Source organism: Centroberyx affinis, unplaced genomic scaffold, assembly GCF_046629955.1.
Source record: "Centroberyx affinis isolate AG114_WGS23_722 - 3 ecotype Tasmania unplaced genomic scaffold, CSIRO-AGI_Caff_v1 ptg001144l_1, whole genome shotgun sequence".
NCBI classification, from domain to species: Eukaryota; Metazoa; Chordata; class Actinopteri; order Beryciformes; family Berycidae; genus Centroberyx; species Centroberyx affinis.
The window spans coordinates 33,657-60,771 of NW_027279678.1; the positions used below are offsets into that span (position 1 = coordinate 33,657).

At 40.7% G+C, this 27,115-nt stretch overlaps 1 protein-coding gene across 3 annotated transcripts in view; it reads left to right on the plus strand.

The window, feature by feature from the left end:
- The window catches only part of gpsm1b (G protein signaling modulator 1b), a 42,329-nt gene that overhangs the window by 10,337 nt on the left and 4,877 nt on the right, over positions 1 to 27,115 (plus strand). The window contains exons 2-12 of one of the 3 annotated variants that reach the window (XM_071524074.1): positions 10,991 to 11,212; positions 12,009 to 12,144; positions 13,597 to 13,739; positions 15,893 to 16,016; positions 16,247 to 16,362; positions 16,681 to 16,836; positions 16,994 to 17,102; positions 17,290 to 17,404; positions 20,155 to 20,225; positions 20,348 to 20,518; positions 26,882 to 27,044. In XM_071524074.1, the coding sequence (XP_071380175.1) occupies positions 10,991 to 11,212; positions 12,009 to 12,144; positions 13,597 to 13,739; positions 15,893 to 16,016; positions 16,247 to 16,362; positions 16,681 to 16,836; positions 16,994 to 17,102; positions 17,290 to 17,404; positions 20,155 to 20,225; positions 20,348 to 20,518; positions 26,882 to 27,044 (1,526 nt within the window). The remainder of the gene's footprint in view (positions 1 to 10,990; positions 11,213 to 12,008; positions 12,145 to 13,596; positions 13,740 to 15,892; positions 16,017 to 16,246; positions 16,363 to 16,680; positions 16,837 to 16,993; positions 17,103 to 17,289; positions 17,405 to 20,154; positions 20,226 to 20,347; positions 20,519 to 26,881; positions 27,045 to 27,115) is intronic. The other 2 variants (XM_071524076.1, XM_071524075.1) reach the window with 2 other exon arrangements.

Genomic DNA, 27,115 nt, shown 5'->3' on the forward strand with positions numbered 1-27,115 from the left:
TAACCTCCTCAGGAAATGCAGCTTGGAATTGGCTTTCTTGATCATGGCAGCAGTATGATGGTTCCACTGTAAATCCGACTGTATCAGGACTCCAAGCACTTTCACAGTATCACAGGATGGTAGTTGTTGGCCGGACAGGAAGAGAGGAATGGGGTGCGGTGCGTTCTTCATGAAGGTCACAGTCATGGTTTTGCACTTGGATAGATTTAGTGCCATTTGACTGTTGTGAACCCAGCACTCCAGATTGTCCAGGGCTGTCTGGGGAGATGTTATCTTTTCAGCATGGCAGACATGACCTAGACTTAGATCGTCCACGTATTTCCAGCGTTTTTCAAAGTCGTTAGCAGCACAATTGATAAGAGCCAGAAAGATGATCGGTCCAAGGAGTGCACCTTGGGCCATGCCTCCCGTGAGTTCTGCCCAATCAGAGTCACAATTTTGGTATCGTACCCTCTGCCTGCGACCAGAAACAAACCTACATACCCAGGGCATCAGGGCAGGTCTAACCCTAGCTGTAGGAGGCGTTTCATTGCAACAGTCAAGTCCACTCTATCAAACGCTTTTGAAAAGTCAGTAGTGATGATGGTGCTGATAGTGGCTGGAGTGTCAGAGGCTTTGTAGAGGGTGTCCAGGATACTGATGAGAGCATGAGTGGCAGATCTTCCAGGCCTGCTACCAAACTGGGCAGGGTCGAGGTAGGGGGCTATGTCACTTTTAATCCAGTTTGCTACGAACCCCTCTGCTACCTTGCTGAGTTGGGGTGTTAGGGATATTGGTCGAAGTTGATCAACTGAGGGAGGAAGGGAGTTGGGGACCAGGATAACAGTTGCATCTTTCCACTGTGGGGAGATGATCCCCTCGTGGAAGGACATATTCAGAATGTTACGCACAGGACCACTCAACTCACAGGCAAAGATAGTGGGATCTTGCCCATGCCCGCACACACTCTTAGTCCTCTGGGACAGTAATATTAGTGAGCTGACGAGAGGGAATATTTTCACTGATGTAAATTGAAACACCACCTCCGCGGCGGTCGGTACAGACATTTTAATGTGTGTAGCCATCTATTTGGTGTAATGATTCAGGGTGTTCATGAGTAAACCAAGTCTCTGATACTGCTGCAATGTCGATGTTAGTTAATAAAGTTGTCTGTAGTTCATCAATCCTGTTTCTTAGGAATCGGGGATTCGTAAGGAAAAACTTTGGTGTGGTTTGGGTCGGTCTTGTCCTGGGATGGAAAGCAGCGCACTGAATAGTTTTAAGGACTTTACTTACAGTTCTTGTTGACTGGAAATGTGACATGGCTTGATTTGGTCTGTGTCCTTGAATTGTTTTTATTTTCCTTTGAATGTTTACTCCTCCTTTTTTTCCCCTTGGTCGTGATCTGCAACGTAATACTCCAAGGTTTATTAGGTGCTCCTTGAGTGCTGGATTCAGAGGCTGTGTTTTGGTCCGCAGGCCGATCAGCCATGACTGAACAGGTGCAAAAAACCCCATGAAAGGATCAAGGATCTGAAAAAGGAATTAAAAGAGGATTGTTGATTGTTTCTGGATCTCAATAAGTCCCGTAGTCCCTGAAGATGGAGGGTTCAGTTAAAAGCGGTCGCAGGCTTAATCCATGCGTTTGGAGAAGTAGGCAGAGTTTTTTAACAATCCATTAAAAATCTCAACAGGCAGGTTGCATCCGCATATCGTGATGAGGTGGTGAACTAGATGGTTGCAGAGGATTCATTTATACTAAATATAATTCACATAACTTAAAAAAAACAAACATTTAAAATATGCTAAAACATATCTGAAAGCTTGGAGCCCAAGTTCATGCGGCTGCCCTTAGAAGCGCCACCTACAGTCAAGCAACGTGCACGGAAACTGATGATAAATTGGCCTCTGCTTTTATAATTGCACAGCTCAAAGTTCTAAACCATGTCGCCAGACTTCCTTTAGGCTACACCCTTTTTCCGTATTCTGTTTTACAACTTAGTAGCATGATGTGATGAATGACACATTGTGACTGTTTGTCTGTAATCCCTCTACATCAGTGGTTTGAGCTAATTAGAAATGGCAGTTACACAATAAACAATGCACAACATTCAATGCAGCACACTCCCACCTGACTGTCTGTCCCTCCTCAAGCTGTGGCTTTGTCTGTCTTCTCTCAGTCAGTTTCCTTCAAGTTGTCAGCTCTCTGTCACCTCACCAAGTTCTTTCCTTGATTTTCTTGCTTTAAAATTATAAATGCCATGCTTCATGACAACATTCAGGGTCAAAAATGAAAAGTCGCCAGCTAAAACAACCTGAATCCCTCTTTAAGCCAAGCCTTAATTTTATAATGCTATGGTTTAGCCTTCTCCACAGGGATAATATGGAAAGTCAGTGTTGATTTAGTGTTAGCATGTGGAGAGCAACCATCAAAGGAAAATATTATTCTTCTGTGTAAGGTACTATTTTTGGCCTGTATTTCCATATCCCCCCTTGATCCTGGTCTGAACTCCATTTTGTTCTCTTTTAAGTGCATTTCAGCCATTTCTTAAATATTCTTGGATTGGTCCAAATGTTAATTACTGTTTTCTGACTTTTACCATGGACCAGATTTGCCATCTTTAGTAACTTAACAGTTCAAATAAGAATTTAGATATTTCATGGCCAGGCAAATATTGATTTAATTTCAGGTTATCCAGCCATCTGTTCTGTTATTTAAGTAAATAAGTAGTTATTAGTTAGTTACAAAAAAGAGTGAAGTCCAGACTACCAAATAAATTCTAAACATTTATTTTAATGCACAGCAGCAGACAAAGAAACAAATTTCAGCACTAGACTTTCACATGTGCAGTGTGAAATTACTCACTGCACATGTACTCACTGTACACTGTACATGTACAGTACTGGCTTTTTTGATTATACTTTACTCTAGAATGAGGTGGGGGTTTTTTTGTTTTTTTTTAACCTTTATTTTACCAGGCTGTCTCATTGAGATGCAATCTCTTTTTCAAGAGAGACCTGGTCATTGCTATCATGGGTGTCAGAAGTTGGAGTATGGTACATGGACTGAGAGAAATTTCAGTCAGTCACTACTTAGCAAAGTAAGTCACTACTTAGCATAATGAGCATACATTTTAGTGTTTACCTGCTTGGTATTGCTACCTACTGTGCCTCCACCAGTGACCATGGGAGAGCTGCGGGGTAAACAGCTGGGAACTATAATCCTTGAAGCTTCATTCCCACTCCTGGAACATCTCCTGGTGGTTTAGCAGAGGCCCCAGCACCACCCCCAGCTGGACTCACGATCTTGGGTCTTATTTTCTTCTCAACTCCTGTCCTTTCTCTATAACAACAGTCAGAAGTTTCCTCCAGCAGTTCTTTAGTTATCTGCGTCAGCTCCGTCACTCTCACATCCCCACGAAGAGGCTGGATTCATGTACTTGCAAAGCTTTGGCATCTGTCTTTGATTGAATAGATGCTAAGTCTCCGTCCTGTCTCTATGTGCTATCTCCATTGGTCCATTGAGTCCTGCCATGGGATGGCCTGCTTGATGACCATTTTATGGTGTGGTCTGCTGTAATTTGCTACAGTAGACTACACCATAATATTAGGCCTGTAACACCAGTCCTTACTACAATGACCATTAGGACATCCATAGCCACCTTTGTCATTTGTAGATGTATTTTGTCAGATTTAGCTGGACTTGCGGCAGGTTTCTTTTGTCAGACTTAGATGACATTCGTCAGATTTAGATGGACTTGAGTCACGTTTAGCTATCTTTTGTCAGACTTAGATGGAGTTGGTCTGCAATGGAGGGCAGTCCTGGCATTACAATCAAGTGCTTCCAATCCTTCATCACATGGAGCAATCTCTCACTTGTGCACTCTGAGCAAAAACAGGCTGCTACAGCTGGACTGCATAGAACCAGTTGCAGGTAAATACAAAACACATTTTCAATTAAATATGCAGCGAGTCCAATAAATATGATCCCTATCTGGGGATAGTCCAGTTCTCTGCCACAAGTGTTCCCGCCTTATCTTGATAATGTGACTTTGCCCTTGCCCTTTCTTGCCTGACAAAGTGGATATTATGTTGTGATTGGAGGAAACCTCTGTTTGCTTCTTGCCTGCTTGTCTGCTTGCCCCCAAGCTTTTGCAGGACATGGCAGGTAGTGTTGCCACCTGTACAGCACTTGGGACACAGCTGTCATGTAGACTAATAGAATGTGCTGAAGACTTGTGTTGAGGGGAAGGATCAGAAAGGATGCAGGTCTGCTCAGTGCCATACCACTAATGCCAGTTGTGGGGACAGAGGAGGGCGTCGTATGTATGACAATCTGATGGTTTGGTTACAAATGCTTTCCCTCTGTCATCTTTGTGTGTGCCTTGACCACGTACCTTTCATCCTTCATTTTGGTTACCTCTGTTTGGTTACGCCTTGTGCTCTACCCTCTCTTTCCTGTTGGCTCTGTACCATAGCCTTGGTGTTTCCCCAATACCCTGGCCAACTGGTGATGCAGTAACGTTGGCCAAGGCTGCTAATGGCCTAATCAACTACTTTGCAGGCCTCCCACTTGCGGCTTGTTCAGATCTGGTTGTTGGCATTGTCAACCAGTCTGGCTTTTTCCCTGCTGAAGGATTTCAGAGATGCAGGGTGTTCCCTCCTAAAATGCCTGCTTTTTGCAGATGTAATTGTTGGCATTTAAGATAATTTTGTTGAATGCCAAGGAGTTGACCTCACACATTTTCAGGGGCCACATTGACTGTTATATACAGGGTGAACTGGTAACACTACACCTTCTACTTTCCAGGTAGATGGCTTTCATCTGTTCTTGCCAGGCCTGCTGAAAGTTGCTTGAAACCAGTTTTACCCATCTATTTGTCAGAGAAATACTGTGAGCAAAGAAGACAATTTGGTAATTTTAGATGCCTTTCTGAATGGAGAGACTGTGGAGCTTGGAAAGCTTGGATGCTTAATGTTTTTTCTCACCCATTCCATTCAGTGACTCTGCAAGTCATGCAGCTTCTGGCAAGAAGGCAGCACCTTCTACCATTTGCTTTGCCCAAATGAGGATGAATTAAAAGGTTGCTACAAACAGGTAAATGGAGCATTCCAGCACAATTCTTAGCTGTAGCTGGTGCCAGATGGCTGTACAATTGTGACATCTGAAACACATCTTAAGTAGCTGGATACCAAGCTTTTGATACAGTCTTGACACTTGAATGAGTCTACAGAGCTTTTTGTTAGTTTTTGGTTAGGTACTCAGGGTCCTTGGTGGGCCCCAGGGTCACCATATTGGTGCCTGACATATTTCTCAAGCTACTTCTTAGGAACCTCCAGTTTGCTGCTTTTCTTATCTTCTAGCAGGTCCCAAGCCTGATCTCTGAAGAAATTAGCCCTCTATTGCTCTTTCCTTTTGTAGAAATGTTTGATGTGTTACTCCCTTTATAAGATGGTGAGCCCCTACTTGATATTCATTCAGGACATTTTCAGTCTCTCAGTGTCCACATTGGAGACATTTTTTAGCTGTCACTGTTCCTGGAACATCTGCAGGACGTTCTTCTCCCTCCGACACCGGCACTCTGCGGCAAGATGGTGCAGGGTAGCAAAGCGGCATAGTGAATCGGGGGACTATCCTCCACCTAGAAGACTCTGGTTCAAGCCCCTGTGTCAGCAAGCATCTGCCCTACTTAAGTGTCCTTGAGCAATTCCCTGAACCCTTACCACCACCAGGTGTGCTGACCTCCCTGCAAACGAGGGCAAGCAAAAAGAGAATTTCCCAACAAGTATCAATAAAATATCACTTCATTATTATTTCCATGCAGCCTTCTTGGAAGAAATTTCATCAAACCTGTACCCAAACACCATCGAGCAGAGTATCTACACTCCACCTACAGTTCCAGGTCAAGGGTTCTCCATCCCTCCTTCAAATTCACCTTTGGCCACTACTTCTTCCTGTTGACATTTTCTTGTCTAGGTCTTTGTGGTTGTTTGCAAGGTTGCTGGCTCGTCATACATCATGCAAGTCACATGTCTGATGTCAGTCTCATTAATGACATTGTATTCCTCACTGTATTCCAGGATTCTATATGGTAATATGGTCAGCCAAGTAGTGTCTATCTCCATCAACTAATTACCTTCTGTGACGCCCCTCCCACTGTCTTGGAGGCTGTCCCGGCCAACCTCAGCAGACCCGTGTTAATCCTGCTGGATTCCTAAACCCATTTTCCTTAATTTGAGATTAGGAACTGCCTAGGTATTGTGGACCTATTTGACCCAAAAAGTAGAGTGGGTTTTTTCCATACAAAACCTGACCATCTGACATTATGTACAGTAGTTCTATGGCTTATGGCTCTCTGGTGGCTGCATGTTTGTCCCATGCATGGTAATCCGGGAGTTTACAAAAGCCAATTTTTAGTTTTAGTTTTAGTTTTTTTTGTTTGGAATGGTGTTCATGCACTGTGGAAAGTCAGCTGAGGTCGAAACAACTGCACTTTGCAACTTTTTATCCAAGCATGATCTCACAACAATCTTTTTAAGTCCTCTTTTTGCAAATGGTGTACAGACTTTTCACCATTGGGGATGAGAGAGCGAGAGCGAGAGCGAGAGAGAGAGAGAGAGAGAGAGAGAGAGAGAGAGAGAGAGAGAGAGAGAGAGAGAGAGAGAGAGAGAGAGAGAGAGAGAGAGAGAGAGAGAGAGACCTATCTGTCAACAAAGCAGTGTTCTGGTGTGCTCTGACCGTAACCGCATAACCAACACAGAGCTATGGTAAAACACAGCCAAAAAAGAGGGTTCTCCCCTTCAAAGACCCCATTTGCTCCTGGCATTTACACAGTGGTGTAATTTGATCACGCATCAAACCCAGATCAACATTTAACATCGCAAAATTTAACAACATTTTGTTTGCCATTAAATGGTTTTATCATATCTGTGTCAGCAGTACAGCTAGATTTGTTGTTTGATAATGGCACAACACCTTTATCACTGGTTTTATGGATGGTCTTTGTGATCAGTATGTAAGCTTGTCAGCATATATTTTTCCATTACCTTCTGCTTACCTATTTTTTGTATAATAAGTACATTTTTCTGAATGGATACTACTGAAGCAACCAGTGTGAATGGTGAGAGTCAGATTTTGCCTTAATGCAAATCATAGTAAATCAGTCCTTAGGGGGTGGGGATCCACTCAGATAATCCTTCTCAACCTTCTCAATTCAGTAACCCAATAATCCGATGAAGATTGGTTTCATTTAGATGTGAATGTAATATCTTGACCACTACATTTTAATTTTTCATAATTTGGAAGTGATAACCCTATCTTGCGTTATACTTAAAGAATCTTCATACATCTTTCCAATGAGGATTCAGTTGACAGTGAATGGTCTCTTCCATCATTTGACTTGATTTAAAAATGCAAGATTTAAAGATTTTATATTAGAAAATATGTTTATACACATCACTGAGTCATTATCCGGTCATTTGTTAATTTTCAGTGAAGATAATTGAAAATGTATGCATGTACACTATTGACATTTTATCTCTTCTTGACCTGTAGGTCCCCTACCTGTAATGACCAGTCTTGTGTGTCTTTCCTGGTGACCTAATAATGTTTCTGCCAGGGTCAGCAGATAGATGGATTAGCCTGGGCTGCTCACTGCACTGTGTGCTCTCCACCAAGGAGGTGCAGGTCACTGGATTAGCGACTGAGCAGATGTCTCTCTCTGTCTGTCTGTCTGTCTCTCTCTATTTCTCTCTCACTCACCGGGGCAGTGGTCATGCTGAGAGGTGCTGGTGTCACTCTGCCGTCACTCACTGTCCCCCTGCTGTCACCCAGAATGTTTGCTGCAGGACACTTCCTCTTTAGCAGTTAAAGCTCTTCATTGGTATGGAGAACAATGGTTCCTGCAGTCATGGCTGAGGAGAGGTTGGAGAGGATCAAGAGAGACAAGGATACATTTCTCTTGCGGGTAGTGAGGACTGACTGTCATCATCCAACTGCTGACATGTCAACTTCTTACTTGAATAGATTCAGCTGAATTACTGAAACATGACCACTGTGGACTTTTAGTGCAAATTGTTTTTTGGTAAGAACTAGAAATGTAATTGGAACTATTCTTGTGTGGGAGATTCTACTATTCATTCTTGACTGTCCTGGCTTCAATCTGGAGAAGTTCACCATTTGGTTTTTGGAAAGTTTTGGAGGACTTGAAGAGCAGATGTGATTCTTGGCTGGCCTGGGACTCTACATAGAGCTTCCAGTTGGATTGTGTCCAGGATGGCTGCAACATTGCTGACACTGTGCATTCTACTGGAGTAATTCAATGAACAACCAGGACTTGTGGATTTTTGTAGCATTACATTAGTACATCAATGATATGTGTTGTGCTGAAATGCACTGCGACCATACATCTACAGGGCTGATCTTTATTCAAGTTTGACATAGCTGATAAACTGTTCTTTGCCCCCATGGCATCAGAGTCATGCCCTCTGACTGGGGCAGAGAGGGCTGTGTGTAGACTGGTCCATCGTGGGCCCCGACCCCAAGCTATGCTAAGGCCTTTACACCTGGAGCTACAGGAGTATGTGGACAAAACACGAACCAAGCAAAAATGCAGGTACTGCCGGAAGGACCATTTCTGAGCTAGTTTGTCCACCATAGTTGTTTGGCAAGCAAAGTTCTACAAATCAAATGAACTGAAGTTGCCAATAATGAGGTTAATGCTGTCTTGACGGGAATAATTTTGCAGAACATTAGTAATGTAATTTAGTACATTGGACGTCTGTGATCAATGGGGGTGTATCATTCCTGTCAGATTTCAGAATACATGTACCATGCATACCAAGTATTTGTAATTTATGAATCACAGTATTGATGCAGAGTGGAATTTACAGAGGTTGAGGGAGTTTGCTGAAAAACAGTAGGTTATTTGCTTGCTAAGTATTACTCCCGCAGGGACACATGCTCTGTAATAATCACAAATAGCGTTGACCCCATGAGACTGAAATCACTGAATCACTTCAGTAAAAACTACATTACCAGTCCTCCCCTAGCCATACTACTGCTGTCAGGCAGGGCCTGATACATTAGCCTATTTCAAGGATGGCTGGATAACATTTGAATGGTAGTTTGAATTGACAAAGAATCATGAGTTCAACATTGTTGTGCTACTTGGTAATTTTACTCAGATAAAGTCGTACTCAATTACAATTACTGTCAGTTACCAGTGCCAACAAATGCCTTGGGTACTGAAAAATTATGACCATTGCAATTATCAGTCAAGTTTTTGGCAAGCACCAGGGATATATTTTACATTTGCATTTACATTTTCAGCTGACACTCTAAATCCAGAGTGGCTTATGCTGAGTGAAACAGTAAAATATGCTTAAATTCCCAACATAACAAGCAACCAATGTAAGGGTCAAAGCCACAGACAATAGTAACAAATATTCCTGTGTCCCTAGAATAATCATGCATGATGGTGAAGTGCTAGGTAGAGAATGGAGAGCCAGGGAGAACAGGTCGATTAAGGTAGGCGAGTGAAGGACATTATGTATTTCTTGAATGCAGCAGGGAAACAAATAAAAAAAAAACCCCCAAAAAAACACTTGCACTGAGCCAAATCTAAGTTTGAAATACATAGTACACACCCCCTTTGCTATACTTTTTATGCTGCCATTTGTAATTAGATTGTTGACTAATCTTCACTCATCTGCACACTCTAGCACTTTATCTGGAAATTGGAACTGGATTCAAACTGGCTGGTCTTTTGTTCACCCACGATTACCCAATGAATGTGGGGTGAATAGTTTTTTGGAAACAACTCACTAATGAGGCCCTGTTGTGATTGTTCCAGATATGTGTGAAATTCTTTCTTTTTTTTGGTAGTATGGTATGACTCACATTTCTCTTGAAACCAAACAGCTTTGACCATGTTATGTTTCTCAAACCGTTGGTGAAATGACTGATGACTTCTAATGAGCCTGAAAATATGATTATTGTGAACTATTTTCTAGAAAACCCTCTCCTGATATATTTCAAACAAACATCTCTGAAATAGTATGTCTTACCATCTCTATTTGTATATATGGCATGTACACCGGATATTACAATATTTACTTGTTTTTCAAATGAAAAAAGCTCCACCATATAATTTTATAGAGTTATCTCCTTTACAATAAGGGACTTGTTGATGGACACCAAGTAAACATCCTTTCCACACACCCCAAATCGGCTTCACTGACCCAGCAGTTGCCATGGTAACCAAGCCAAGTCAGACCACTCTGACTTGGCTCTTCTCTTGTTAGTTATTTCTGGCACACATGCCTTCTATCATAATTCAGCACAGCAAGGTAGGTAATCATAGAGCATGTTCACATCATCAAGTATTGCTACAATACCGACTTACAGTATTAATTTGCCTATTTTACAGCATGTAAAATACAATATTGGTTTGGTTGATGAATTACCCAAATGTGTATTGCTTGCAGCAACTGATTGGTACACAAAATGGCAACTTGTCTTTTTTTATTGACACCTAGTCAGAATAACCTCAAATTCCAGTCAAATTTGGACAGTGTTATTTTGTGGACAGGTATGTTTGATCCTCTGAGTCCAACAACTATGTCCTCATGGGATTCAGACCTAATAGACCTCAAAATGCAAGCAGCCTTGTGAGCTCAATCAAAACATCAACTCAGACTTGTGCCTTGTGGAAAAACATCTGTTATGCACAAGAATGAGCTACAAGTGCAACACGTCTTTAAGGTGCTCATTTTAGAGAGATAGGGTAGGACTCTGTTGCCAAGGCAACAGTCCATTGACATGGCTACAGACCTTGTTGCCATGGCGATATTGGCAATATTTCCCCCATTGTGATGATTGTGACTTATCTCGTTAATCTTTGCCACTGTAATAAGTGTCCGTATGCCATTGTTTTCATCTCGGATACTGCACATGCTTATGATATTTTCTGTATCTGTGTTTGTGTATGTTTGTATATGCACCATTCAGGATGGAAGCCTCTTGCTTGGAGTTGGCCTTGGAAGGAGAGAGGCTGTGCAAGGCAGGGGACTTTAAAGGGGGAACAGCGTTCTTTGAGGCAGCAGTGCAGGTAGGCACAGAAGACCTGAAGACCCTCAGTGCCATCTACAGCCAGCTTGGCAATGCCTACTTCTACCTGAAGGAGTACGGTAAAGCCCTGGAGTACCACAAACATGACCTCACTTTGGCCAGGTGAGGACAATACCTGTAATACTTACTGTATACTCCATAATAAAAGTTGTGATTTTCTGCTCTAGACTAAATTTGATGACTTCCATTAAGTCCAAGGCAGAGGTTGCTGCCTGCTTTTAGCACGTCTTCAGCTTAGAGTTATTTAGTAAGAGATTGCCAGTGCTGTTTTTGAACTGTCCAAATGCTACCAATATCATCAAATCAATTTGATTTTAACATCCCAAAATTATGATCCTGTAGTGTGAAATGTTGTAATGATTTTTTAGCTGTGGAATGTGTAGCTGGGAAGTCCCATACTGAAGCTCATGAGTGTAAAAAGCCAGTAACAATCTACACATAGATTATCCAGTGATCAAATATGAATTGTCACCCATCAGGACATGACATGAAAATACTTTTTTCTGGATCATTATGACATGGATTTAGACGAGACCCATTCTGAGAAAAAAGTGATAGGGCTTTCATACAGTCTACATTGACCAACCACCAGCTGGATATTTAGCTTGTATGAATAATCTGATCCCCTGCAGAGAGGAGTACAGTTGGTGTTCCAGCAGGGAAGCGATTAAAGACCCCAGGGAGCTTTACCTTGTTACATTACAGTCTCAGCAGGACCACTGGTACCTGCTCTTAGGAAGGAGCCAATTAAAACTCTACCACACAGAATCTCATCATTAAACCATATTCCAGTACTGTCATGGCTTTATAAAAAAAACCCAAAAAAACAATTATAGTCTTATGTCCCTCCCCTTGTTTTTGGGAGCACTTCCCAAAAAGTCTTTTTTTCCATTCTCAGGACAATAGGAGACAGAATTGGAGAAGGCAAAGCCAGCGGTAACCTTGGTAACACATTAAAGGTGTTGGGGCGCTTTGATGAGGCTGTTGTCTGCTGCCAGAGACACCTGGATATCTCTCAAGAGCAGGGTGACAAGGTAACATGTACCCTCTTTAGGGCACCTCCCCATAAGTCCTCAAAAAACTGCAATATGTCCATGGCTGCATTCGGTTCCACATAAAATACTTTCTTCTGGATGTTGCCTTACCTGAATTGAGGGGGGAATCCCCCAAAATGCCAGGACAAAGTGGAATTTGGTTCCAACTTCTGTTAAACAAGGGAGCATTTATTCTCTCTCGTTACCTCGTTTTTCTTCCCTTGCACAAAGGGTGGAAAATGCAAGCTTCCACCATGAAGTGTATCCCACAATCCACCGCTCTGCGTGGGTCACTGAATCCACGCTGAATGTAACAGGATGGATGAAATTGTGCATATCCTATGAATGTAAGCTGATTTGGCGGCTTCCAGTTTTGGTGTAGTTTCTGCATTTCATTTTTTCGTAATTCTGCACCATTCAAAAGTGGGCAGGTTGTCAAAAGATGCAACTTTTTAAGTATTTCAATTACCCAGTATCCTCAAAAAGCCTTTATTAAATAGAGATTAAACAATTTTAGCTGCAGTTTTATTTGGTTTCAAACATGAGTAAAACTTCTCACTGGAAAGGCATTTTTTTTATTTTGTTTCTGAGTGTAAATGTATAGGACTTCCTTCCTATATAAAGTGTGAGGGCTGTTCAGTTTTGACCTCTTTGACCCCAGTGTTGATCCCTCACCTTTCTTTCCTTAATGAGAACCAGAAGGGTTTATTTGTTGTACATCAGACATTCCGTCACTAGGGGGCTCACTGAAGGGAAGACATCAAGGGAAGACAACATGGTAATGTGGATCCGAATGCAGCCCAGATCTCTGCTGCCCATATGCTCACTTGCTACCGTTCGTGAGAGCACATCACACCTCCTCTGTCAAAACCTTCACTGGCTCCCAGTTCAACCTCCTTCTCTCCACCCATAAAGCCCTCCACAACCAGGCCCCTTGTAGCTTACTGAACTTCTCAGTCATCACACCTCCTGATCCTAAACAATTACCAAACCTGGGGTGATAGAGCTTTTGCTCCCTCCCTCTGGAACTCACGCACATAAGGAACTGTAATATACCCCCGTCTTCTGAAAAAGCCCTCAAAACTTAGTTCTTTAAAATTAATTTAATCTTTTTATCTCATCTTATTTATTTATGTATTTATATATATATATATATATTAGTAGTCTTAATTCTTTGTGACTTTTTATTTTATGTGTTTTTTTTTTATAAAAACCCTCTGGTTTATGTGTTTTAGTATCATGAAAAGAGCTATATAAATAAAGTGTATTATTACTAAATGCATGCACATACAACTGCAGGCACACATGCATGTACATAGACACAGACCCCACACGCACGCAACATATGGAAAAAATATCTAAAAATGTTTACACTATACATCCACACATATCTACAGAGATATTTCTGCATATCTAACCTCTTTCCTATGTCCCTTTAATGTCTGGCTGTAGGTGGGAGAGGCCAGAGCTTTGTACAACATTGGGAACGTGTTCCACGCTAAGGGCAAGCAGCAGCTATGGGGTTGCACCCAGGAACCTGGGGACCTGCCTCCTGATGTCAGAGACACACTGCAAAGGGCTACTGGCTTTTATGAGTATGTATTGCTGACAGTGTACTGTACAAATCCATACAGATGCATGTACAGCACACAGACACACACACACATACACAAACAGCGGGTTGCCTAGTTAGAAAGCGGGTTTGTGACTGTAAGGTTGTCATTTCAAATCTCAGGACTGACTAGGAAAGGTTGGGTGGGGAAAGTGAAAGTAATGTTCCCCCCTCCTTCCACCAAAGTTCCTTTGAGTAAGGCTTTAACCCTCAACTGCTCTAGTGGAGCTTCTTAGGGACCATCAATACAGTGCCTTCAAAAAGTATTCAACCCCCTTGATTTTTCTGCATTTTGTGGTGATTCAAAATGGATTAAATTGAGATTTGTTATCAACAATCTACACCAAATAACTCACAATAATGCTCACCCACCCAAAGCTTTGTTAAGGTGCTAGGAGTTAAAAAAGTGAATTTAAAAAGGAACATCATCAGTGTATATGACCTTCATCAGAGCATACACATCAGACAATGAATGGGCATAGATATATTTCCCTACAATTTCCCTCTTTGTTGTCTATGCAAGACCCCATAGCAGATCCTATTTTGACATTCTTGTCAAGAAGCAATCCTGGTGTCAATTTGGCTTTATGTTTAGGGCCACTGTCCTGGTGGAAAATCAATAGTTGCCACAGTCTAATGTTTTTGTCACTCTAACGCAGGGATTTGCTTGTATTTGGTTCCATTCATTGTTCCCTCTATCCATACAAATCTCCCAGTCCCTGCCGCTGAAATGCCAAGCCCACAGCATGCTCCCACTACCATACTTCTCGGTAGGGATGGTGTTAGCTGTGCCCGGCTTCTGCCAGAGTATCACTTTAAATTACAGCTGAAGATTTTTTGCCTCATGCTGTCAGTGTTTCACGTGCCTTTTGCCAAATTCCACTCTGACATGCAGCCCAGATTTGTGAAGTGCTGCAATGACTGTTGTTCTTTGGGCAAGATTCCCCATCGCAGCCAAACAACTCTGTAGTTCTGTCCGAGTGGTCCTTGTGTTCTCGGTCACCTCAAGGTCCTTCTTGATCGGTTGCTCAGTTTGAACAAATGACCTGCTTTTGGGAGGTTCCGTGTTTTTTCTATGTCCTTATCATTGAGCTCACTGTGCTCTTGTGAACTCCCAACATTTGAGAAATTGATTTAAACTCTTCCCCAGATCTATGAATTCTATGGATATTTTCTTGGACATCATGGTAGGGTTTCTGCTCTTAACATGCATCTGTGGGACCTTATATAGACATATGTGTTTCTTAAATCATGTCCAATCAATTGAATTGGCCACAGGTCGACTCCAATGAAGTTGTAGAGACATCTCAAGGACATTCAAAGGCATTTGAATGCAAGTCAATTTGGAGTGTCACTGCAAAGAAGGTGAATACTTATTGACTCCAAACATTTCAGTGTTCCTTGAAAAAAAAATCTAGTTTAATCCATTTTGAATTCAGGCTGTAACATGACAAAATGCAGAAAAGGTCAAGGGGGTTAAATACTTTCTGAATTTCTGAACAGATTGTAGAAGAGGTTGTTCTGGGCAATACCCTGGTGGGAATGTCTGGAACTCAATGTGAAGCAGGGTAGTGCTGAAAAATGCTCAGTGAACTTTCCTTGGATGAATAAATATTAAAAAAGCCTATAATAACAGTCCATCACACTGAGCTATTATCTAGGCCCTATTGAAACCCATTCACTATTCACTGTGAGCAATTAAATCAAGAGGTGAAACTGCCAAAGATGATACAAAAGAGGCTTGCCTCTACATATCAGAAAGTGCAAATTGAAGTGCACTTGTTTTTACAGTAAAAGGCAATTAGAACTGCACACAATCCCCCATGGACATACAGCGGATTATTTGGTACGACAGCTGTGGGATGGAGTAATGACTCACACCAATATATTTTTTATTATATTCAGACTACTGTCTACATGAATGTATGTGTTATTTAATTCTACATTAGAGAGAAAAACACAGACTCCATAGGACATAAGCAGACTTTGACATTGTAGTATTTGATAACTAAATTACTCTTTTAATGGACAAATAAAATCAGGTTTACATACTATGTACCACTGTGCCAACATCCCTACTATAACTTCATTTACTAGCTATGTAATCTAAATTGCTGTATCTACTCATCTCTGTAGGATGAACTTGTGTTTGGTCAAAGAACTTGGTGACCGAGCTGCCCAGGGGAGGGCCTTTGGTAACCTAGGCAACACCCACTATCTGCTGGGAAACTTTGTTGAAGCAATCAAGTTCCACCGCCAGGTGAGAAATCCATGGCTGCTTACCAGTATCAGAGTAAAAAAAATGCATCCAAGTAAAAATGCATAAATAGAGATATCAAGTGACAAGTGAGTATTTGGCCATGGGTGTAACTTGGTTGCATGAATGAAGAAGCAAAATGAAGAGACATTTTCCTTTTGTTAATAACATGTCAGAGTATTTTGCAGGTTTCTGCATGGGTTGAGCTGACATTGATGTTCTGTCATTTACAGCGACTGTCCATCGCCAAAGAATTTGGTGACAAAGCAGCAGAGCGGCGAGCCTACAGTAACCTTGGCAATGCTCTGATATTCCTAGGCCAGTTCAACACAGCCACCGAGTACTACAGGTGAGGAGAGAGGGCACTGACATCTAGTGGAGGGAAGATGAAGTGAACCCAACTGAGGCCACACATTGAATATTAGAGCCATTGGTTTAATGCATAAGATGAGAATCTATAATCCAAGCTCCAAGACTGAATTTCAGCATTGATTAATTTTGTCATTCTTTACTTCTCTCCTCCATTTTTGTGTCTCCATCTTTATCCACCCTACCTCACTATATGAAACCTCCTTTTCTCTTTCACCTCCCTATCTCTTATTCCTCTCTCAACACCCTCTTCTCTCCTTCACTCTTCTCTTGGATCCCTCTGTCTCCCTGTCTGTAGGAAAACCCTGCAGCTGTCTAGGCAGCTGAGGGACCAGGTGATGGAGGCTCAGGCCTGTTACAGCCTGGGAAATACCTACACTCTTTTGCAGCAGTATGAGAGGGCCATAGACTACCACCTCAAACACCTGTTTATAGCCCAGGAGCTTACTGATAGGTAGAATGAACAGTACATAATGCAGTACATAATGCGTATGCACACACAAACATGCATACATGTACTACACTCACACTTTTTAAAAATGTAGTAAATAAATTACATGTGTGTTTGTTTGTGTGTGTGTGTGTGTGTGTGTGTGTTCATTTGTCAATAGGGTTGGAGAGGGCCGCGCCTGCTGGAGCCTGGGAAATGCTTATGTGTCTTTAGGGAACCACAGACAAGCTCTCCACTATGCCCGAAAGCACCTGGACATCTCCAAAGAGGTGGGACATTTTCACAAACACAATAATTATTTGGTTAAAAAAAGAACACACACACATTCATTCCATCATCTCATTATCTCTCTTTCTGTGTCTTGTTTATCTCTCCTTCCATTGCCCTTTATATCTCTCTCCTATCTTTGTCTCTCTGTCCCTGTCTCTGTTTCTGTGTATGTCTCTCTTCCATCAGATTGGGGATAGAAATGGGGAACTGACAGCCAGAATGAATGTTGAGCAACTGATGGAGGCCCTTGGGGTCAATGAGAGTGACCTTTCACCCTGCGGTTCAGAGTTTGAGATGCAAGGTGAGAACTAACTGAGTGTCCTTGACTTTGTATGGTCATCAAAGGCTGTATGTGAGGCTCACAAAGCAAGTGAGTGGTGTATGACAAAATATCTGTATATTTCCCTGACTTTTGGGCACGCTAAGCCCTCAAATTATACTTTTTGTATAGCTTAATGTAAGTATATCATGGTATTTCTAGGGCAGAAAAAAGAGGAGAGAAAAGTGTGAGACAATAATTTGAGCCAAAATACAACCAAAAAAGTCAAAATACACTGAAATTCCAGGCAAGGTTATGGATTTGCTTTCTGCTGGATGTTATACACACTGTACTTAAAATGTGTGTTGGCAATGTTCTGCTAGCTATATTAAATAAAAGTGACTTTAATGCAGACTTGGGTAAGGTCTAACTCTACAATCTACAATCTAAGTCTACAATGACATCCTCATAGTACAATTTTACTCTAATGCCATGAACACGTGGTGTACTTTAGTGGGTATTGATTGCACTATTTCTCTGTTTATGGCCCTCTTGAGATTCATGATTCATTTGCTGCTAAAAGTCCTGTAAATAAATAAGTCCTAAATAAGTCCCGATTCACTCTCCACACCTCTCCTCACTCACGCCACTGCCTACAGTACAAATGGCCCTAAACTCTATAGCTTAAAAATACATTATAGTTCGTAGGAAATGTAACTTTGTGTGTCTGTCAATGGAATATGCTGCAATGCCTCTCTAGGGCTAGTATAGCATCTGGTAACACTTTATTTGGACAGTCCAGTGTTGATACTCAACTATCAGGTGACAAAAAGTAAATGTTAAAGTGTCACTTGCCTATTTGCTGCATGTCCATAGACTATGTAACCCGAACTCTGACCTTTGCCTAACCCCAACCTGACCCTATTTTAAACCTCATCCCAACACTAAACTGACCCTAATTCTAGCATTAACCCAAACTTCAAGATTAACCTTAGCCCATACACTGAATATCTACAGACTACTTTTCACACAATTATGAGTATCACTTGAATCTAAATAGACTTTCAGCAACACATTATAGTCACTTGATAGTAAGTTGAGTATCAACATTGGACTATCCAAATAAAGTGTGCCCTAACACCCTTTCCATAATGTAAATGCATATTTAAAAGGAACCTGATTAAAAAGTAAGATAAATAGGGTGCAGGTACTTATAGAGTAATAATTGAATTAGCACATATCATTTTAAACTGTTTAAATTTGGTGTCAAAGGTGAGATGATGGAGATGTAGGTTTGGATGGACTGCTGTAATGATATTCATGTTGGCATCTCTCCTCATGTACTATTTATCCTACTGTTGCATTGCGCACAATACAGAATGGAATTCACATATGGGACTAAAGGTTTTGTATTTAAAACTTCTACATGTTCATCATACAGTAGATGTGAAGTTTGAGAATGATATAGAAGTTATGACTGTGATGTGATTAAGATGGAATGGAGACTAGCTGGATTTATGGTCACTTAAGGCTGCTGTGTCTTCTCCATGGTGTGGGGGAAAGGGTGCGGCAAGCCCAACTGTGTGTGTGTGTGTGTGTGTGTGTGTGCACGCGCCTGCGTGAATATGTGAATGTTTATTTGAAACAGGGCTATGTCTGTTTGGAGCAGACCCACACTGCAAACTGTGGTTAGGAGAAACTGACTTGCACTTGCACTCCCATCTCATAGAAAAAAGAACAAAAAGAATGGCTGTTGAGCTAGCATGAATTTGCTTAAATTAGAGTTTTAAATACAAACAGTTCACTGAGCTATTTAGTAAGTGGACACTTCTCTGTCACTTAAAAATACTGAAAACAGACAGTGAAATCCATGTTTAAATTACATACATTCCACTGTTTTTACCTCCATGTTTGACAAAAATAGCATGTCTGGACTAGAGCGAGCCCACTGGTATAAGTGTACACAAGGTGGCCAAATTAAGTGTGAAACTAACTAAAGGTGAGACAGACATAACATAGACGATACATTTAAAAGTAGAGGGAATTGAGGCTAAATTTGGGAGAAAGCAAGGAGTGTGTACATTTTTTGCACAAGCTAAACCAGTCTTCTCTATGGTTGCTTTGTGCCATCAACACATTTACTACACAAATACTTCATAGCAGGAATGGGTGAACATTGCGTATCATTACAAAAAAAAGAAAAATGAACATTAATGAAATGGAGGATTGATGTGTTTAGATCTATAGGAAGAGTTGATTTTTCAGATTTGAGAAGGAATGATGAGGTTTCATGAGTTTTAATTACCTCAAACATTAGTCTGGTTGCATTTTACTGTTTTTGTTTAGAGCAAAGATATATTCTCCCCTCAAACGTCCCACCAAGTCACATGCATAGCACATGCATTTAACCAAGCATGGAGAAACTGTGCAATCTTGTCTTATCCCTCACATAAGGCCGTTGTTTGATGATTGTTTCCATGAACCCACCTCCGGGCAGAAACTCACACCCATGTCCTACATTTCCCTCATGGGTGAAGAGCTGGCAAAGAAACCCTTATTCAGATTGTTTGCCTGGTTGTCTGCCTAAACCTCATCTCCCCACCAAGCATCATGGGACCACTGCTGACATGACAGGCTGTTGCAGAAAAGAGACACACAAGGAATGCTCATGAATCGGCTCATGTGAAGATTTCAGACTAAACTGTATGAGAGAAAATTCTAGCTATTCACAAAGTTGTGAGAAATCTTGTTTTAATGTCCTGTAACGTAATGTTTAATGTTTTTTTTTGTAGGAGCAAGACCCAAATTCACCAAGAGAAACAGCATGGACAGTGTAGAATTGTGGAAGTACTCTTCGGATAAGGTGATTTCTCTTTCTTAACATATTTCAGTATGTACCCCATGGGGAAAGGCGATTCCCTCCACTCCTCCCCAAAAGGTAAACAGTTATAAATCCCAGTCTAACAGTATATACTTTTCCTGCAGAATGGAGACAGCCAAGACTTGGAAAGTATATCCCGGAGATCCAAGAGTCAGCTGTCCCAGCCGGGTAAAAGGAAAGGCTATCCTGACAGTCAGTCATCAGATGAAAGGCAGTGGTTGGACTCTCCCATAGACACTGATGACATCACTGTGCAAGTCCCGCCTCCAGTGCCAGTGAGTGACAATAGTTTTACTACCTTATTAACCCATTACTCTAACGTTTAGCTATTGAATTAATTATGGGGTATCAAGTCTGGCTTGAATCATTTTGTTTCAGCCTAAAGATTTCACAAAAAATCATCTTGCTAACCACATAATTTTCTTGCAAACATGTATCTTTTGTATGTCTACTTTGTTTTATTACACTATTTTATTTCCCCCTCAAATGTTGCATATTTACTACCTAACTTCGTTCCCCATAGCATTACATTTTTTTAATGAATTTAAATGACTGAATTTGTTTTTATATACTCTCCTACACCACGCATTCCTGCATTCTTAACACATTAAGTGGGCAATAACCAATAACACAATTATCATAATTCAACCACTCCTCATCAGCCCACATATGAAGACTCTATTCCAAAGATTATGTTTTCATAACAGTTTCATTTGATAAGACGCTCCAAGATAAAAACCCAAAGATAAAAGATGTGAAATGTTGGTATTTTACTCTGAACTTTGCTGACAATAAATATAATGTCTGAGAGGCCTATAGTTGCTTAAGCTCCAAATTAAATTTCATGCTTCTTTCAGAGTGTTAAAGCTTTCTTCCAAAACACATTACCCCATCTCCAGCTCAAATTCCCCCTGCCTTTTAGATATGTCAGCCTCTTTATTCAATCAATGAGCACCCATCTGACATAAGATGTTAATGAGTTTAGCAAAGGTTTAGGTGGCCAGGAAACAGCTTCTCAGAGACAGCATCAAAGCGCTCTGGAATGCTGATGATTGGATTTAGTCATCAACATTTATGAATTTGACAAGTCATGTGCTTATTCATTCCTGTCACTCCATCCCCCTGTCCAAAATGTGTTCAGTGATTCTGGTTTAAAGAGAAAATAAGAGAAAATCTGATATTTGGCACATTGTTAAATTTCTACTTTATGTTAGACTAGGCAGGGACATGATTGCCCATGGGGGCAGATAATGTAATCTATAGGCACAATATTTTAAAAGTCTCCAGGTTATTTCTTTTCAATAGTAGTATGAGGAATCTGCAAAAAAATCAAATGCCAACAGTGTTCCCATGAATATGAACCAGATTCTTGACCACGTATGAATATGCCATTTTATAGCTATTGTGTCCCGAAATTTTGTGTCTTCCTATGGAAATTGCCATGACTTGCTCTGATTTGGTCCCCATGGCACCCAATCATGTGTCTTCTTTTACAGTGCTAATTGTTGTAATCAGCAGGCTGCCATGCTAAATGAGAGAGGAAGTCATTGGGCTGAATGAGGGTTGATGTTAAGAGCTCATCACAAGAGGCTGGAAAAAGCATTCAGGAAAGCTGGAAAGCCTGTTGACATTAAAGCCTATCTTTTTCATGTCTTCTGGTCTCCTAAGTGAAGCTCACAATGACAATGATCCCGAAAACCTGGCAATAATGAGAGCTTTTGTCTATATTTATGGCGTTTCTCTTGTCATAATATGAGAGACGAAAATGTCAGTATTTATTCTCCTGGTGCCACTGTAAGTAGAGGTTAGAATGTGCAAATTAGAATTCTGGTTCCTATAGCAATGGTGATATAATTTATGAAGAACCTCTTTTCCCCTCCTCTTTTATTCTCATTGTTTCACACACTCACACCCTCCCTCTCTCTCTCTCTTGTTCACACACACACACAGCTTTCTCTCTCTCTCTGTCGTCATCGTACTTTCCTTTCTCACTTGTTCTGTCCATGTGGCCTACTTGAGTAATTGGACAATACACAGAGTGAAGCGAGGACATCCAGACATTGACCAAGAGGCCAAGGAGAGAGGACAGAAACTGCGATAAGTCGCAGCTGATTAGTACATAGGGAGCAAGTAAATTACAGTCACATGGACCTTTGGGTGATGCAGACTAGGACCACAAATATGCTGATTATCCTTTGGTGAAATTATTGCTGAGAAAATTGAGTTTTTTTTAATATCTGTGCGTCAGTGAAGCTCTGAATAATTTATTTAGTATTTGAGGTTATACAGCTTTTTCATGTGGGTCTTTGAAGAGTTGAGTGTTGACATTAATTATTCTTGTCATTCGCTGGTAGCTGAGTATCTGTGCCGAGTGCCCATGATGGCATGCAACTTACTCATCACTGTACCCCTACACCCCTCTTTCCCCTCCTCCCTCCCTTTCTCCCTTCCTCCTCTTTGTCCCCCTAGCCTTCTCTCTGCTGACAATGTGACCTTGATCAGAGAACCGCCACTCCCCTACCCCGCCACCCCTTGCTTTCCATAATGAGTTGTTTTCCCACAGTGGGAGAACGGGCTACAGCTGGGACAAAGATGGCCTGCAGAGAGACACAGAACGAAAGAGTGACTGAGACAAAATGAGATAGAGAGAGAGAGAGCGGATGGTAGAGACTGAAGCAAGGCTGGGATAGAGGGACACAGGAGGAGAGGAAAGGAGAGGGAGGGGGCCGTGTAGAGCAGGGGAGTAGAGAGAGCGGTGGAAAGTGGTGGGTGAAAGTAGGGGAGAGGGGGGTGTGAGCCAGGCGTGTGGACATAGCAAAAGGGGAGAGTGCTCAGACAGAAACGACAGATAGAGTTGGACATAGAGAGGAAGACGAGGTGCCTGTGGTAAGATGATTTGCTTATTCTTTGAATACCAATACCATTAGGAAGAATACTGGAGGTTATTATCTATTTCTTCCTTTTGATTTTATGACCGACATGTCTGCCTCTGTTTTACTCAGTTTGTCAGGGAATCGAGGCATATTTTGTGTCAATTAAGAGCTTTTATAACAAAGCCATAAAACTGCACAGTTTAATTTTTCCAATACAAACATTGCAAAAATGTTCCCAAAAAAAAAGTTCCCACAGAGACCGGAACGGACTGAAGTCAACTGTCTTTGCTGACCTAATTCACAATCATGCTGTAGGCAATGTTATTTTGCTCGTATCCAGTGGAGAGTGTTAAATGTGCCATATGTTGTTGTTCTGTTTTGGTTGCACGTAGCAATAATGATCATAGTGAATAACGACTGGCGTATTATTACTGGGGGTTGGTGGTGTTAAGGTAGGGGGAGGGGAACTTTGTTCAGGGGCGATAATCAGAGAGCTTTTATAATGGGGATGGCATCAGCCTCTATCGATCTGTGATGCCTCGTTTGGCTCCTTTGATTGCCCTGTCCTCCATTAACCTGCATTGGGATTTTGTTGGTGATGTGTAGGTATCACATGCAGCTTTTCCAGTATAGTGAATTCTGTTGATTTCTCCTGAGGTTGGAGATGTCCTGTGGATTGTGGTCTGAGAATGGTGTATAGGATGTAAATTGACGGCATTGGTTTTATGATGTGCTATCAACAACAATCAAAAGATTCCTAACTCATCTTATTTTGATTATGAACAGAATTTTAACTGAGTTGACTGAAATGTTTAAAAAGACATAATTTATTATAAAATAATATATCATGTTTTTAGTGTGGCCTGCCCTCTACAAACCTATTAGTATTAATTGAATTTCTATGTTTTTCCTTGAAATCATCTTTGTAGAAATACGGTCATCTAATTCTTGCATATTCAATTTTTATGTATTTCTTACGTTTATATTTTATAATATGTTTTGGTAATTGTTAAATTGATTAATTGTTATTATTGCGTCAACCATAAGGCTCCTTCTAGCAAGTTTAGCATAAAGTAGTCAGTCTTTTAACTAGAAACAAGAAAAGATAATCCCATTTTAGCTACCTTGTACTGGCTTCCAGCTGAAAATACATTTTAAGATTTTATTCATTACATCTAAAGTTTTGGCCAGAGCTTATATTGTGGAGATTTCAATTTCCTATGTATATGGGTATTGTCACTGATGCACTCAAATCTTTTTTTGACTGTCCCAAAGTCAAAGTTTAAAAGCAAAAGGTGATTGGGCATTTGTGCTTTTGAAATTTGAATAACAAGCTGGAAGACAACTAGCAAAATCTGGATTTTGTTTTAAGAAACAGTTGAAAGCTATCAATTTTGTTAGTTTATCTGTTGCTGAAACTCATACATTGCAACTATATACAGTACCTTTGATGAGGTCACTTACTGTGAAAATTTCATGTTGATTGCTCAAAAAATGGCTGAATAACGGCAACTTAAGTTTGGAATTTATTGACACGTGGCACACAGATGATAAGGGTTCAGTCAGACTTTGGCTAATCACTTGTAAAATTTCCGCACATGTTCACAACACCACAATATACATGTGTACCAAGTTTCATGAGGATCCGTTGAAACACACATAAATAGTGGGCAATAAATCATCATATTCATCCCATGCTGTTGAAGTCCAGAGCCCCTAGTGGTGATAACTGCCTAATTCACATTCTTCCATAATATTCTTATAGGCATGCCCCACTTCCTACACTCTCAAAAGCAGCTTTGCTCAACTGACTTAGTTGCAAAATGGTAATTATTTTACATTAGTTAGTTACATTTTTCTTAATTTTTGTTGCTGGTTTGAATCCACTGGGTTTACTGGTTAGATTCTGACTGTAAAACGGTAAATGCAAACTGAGAGTAAACTATTTGGTGTGACTGGGCAATTGACTGGGTTGGGGGCGCATACTCGACCAGAGGGCCCCTGGTGGCATAATCCAGCCAGGTTCCTACAGTCCATGACTCTTGAACAATTTCTTCTAGGGATCAAAATACTGCTATCAACAGATTCCTTGATTTCAGCTGCATACAGTATATTGAATTTTATCTTATTTTATTGAGTTACATTTTTTGTTTTTCCTTTTACTATGTTTTTTCTACTGTTTATTAATTGTATCTGCTATTTCCTTATGAATTTTGGTTATTCTGTTTTGTAAAGCGCTTTGAAAAACATTTTTTTTTTTTAGAAAAGCTGCTATATAAAGATTATTATTAGTATTACTATGAGATTGGCCAACAGGGGGAGCCACAGAGGCCAGAAAATGATGTAGTGACATTTCAAAATTGAAAACGCCATATGTCATACAACCTAAGTCCGACTGACAATAAGCTTGGTAAGGCTGTCACTGGCTAGCCACTGTGAACACGTCCCATCATCTGATGTGCGGTGCAGTAATTATTCTCCCCACTCCCTTAATGAAATTGAACAGAGGACAAATCAGGCCCACTCAGACTGAGCAAATAGGATAAAATTAAATATAAAATAATTAAAAAAATTAAATTAAAGCCAATATTAGGAAGTGACTGTATAAGCTCATAGGCTACTTTGTGAAGTTAAGAATATAAGTAAAATGCATTGGAGGTCTCAAAATGCTGTGGCACACTATGTTAAATGTTCAGAATACCTGAACTGTTACTTACTTTTATCTTAATTAGATATAACTGGATACTACTCAATAAACCTAAGAAAACAAACAAACAAAAGTCAGTTTGACTGGTAGTGCACTGGAATATGGGTTGAGTGTCTGATGACCAACTATTCAACTGACTGACCTGAACTTGTCTCCTGATACCCATGTCTTGCGCCATGGAGAAGAAAAAGTTTTTTTTATTAAATCTCTCACCTCAACTGATAACAAAAATTCAAAAGCAAATATTAAACACCAAGCATTCTAGCGTATATTCCTGATCAATGTGCATAAACTGGGTGCCTCAAAATACATCGCATGGCTGCTAAACAGCTATTTCTGTTGATATTTCCAGAGGACTTTATAGGTTAGCACCATGTGGGCCATTGTACCTGAATAAAAATAGGTTGTTTATTTTTATACTATGTTATATTTGTGTGAGATTGTACCACCTTGAGTATCTAGGCCAAGGTACTCTCACCAGGAAGGCCATCCCACGTGAGTTGATCAGATTACGTTTTCTCCACCACAACTTGGCAATCTTGTAAAACCTCATTATGCCCCTCATAATGGCATTAGAAGTTTCATAATTCAAATGATTGCATTCCTTTGCAGATCATGTTTGCTGGCTCTAGGAACAGTTCAACATATTCATCTTGTCCAGTAAATCTCAATGAACCACATTCTCTTTCATGAACTTGACCCAATGCAGTCATTATACTATATATCTGAACAATTTAAGTAATCGGTATAGAAAACTTCAGTTAAGATAAAATCTCATCAACAGCTCCTGAAAATAACTATGACAGATACAAACAACATCAGGCTCAGAGCCCAGAGAAAACCTAATGCTGCAGAATGTTTGACCCAGTGTATCACCCAGTAGATGTTCTGAAGTATGTTTATCATATGATGCTATTAAACATCTTCATTCAGCAACTAAATAAAAAGACACAAACAGGATTTCAAGCGACAAGTGGGTCAGTCTAGGCCTATTTGTGTTGGGGGTATTGGCTGAACGAGAATGAGAGTTTTGTACTGATTTGCCATTTTTGTCTCAGAAGCTAGGCCGTGACCCCTCCGATGAAGACTGCTTCTTTGACCTCCTTAGCAAATTCCAGAGCAGCCGCATGGACGACCAGCGCTGCCATCTTGACGAGCCGCAGAATGGAGACAACAGAGAAGGTGCTGCTAACTCCATGCCATCCCTAAATGAGATGATAGGTTGGTTGGATGTTTAGTTTACAGTAGTGCCTTAAATAGTAATAGGGCACCGTATTCACAGGCTGATTTCA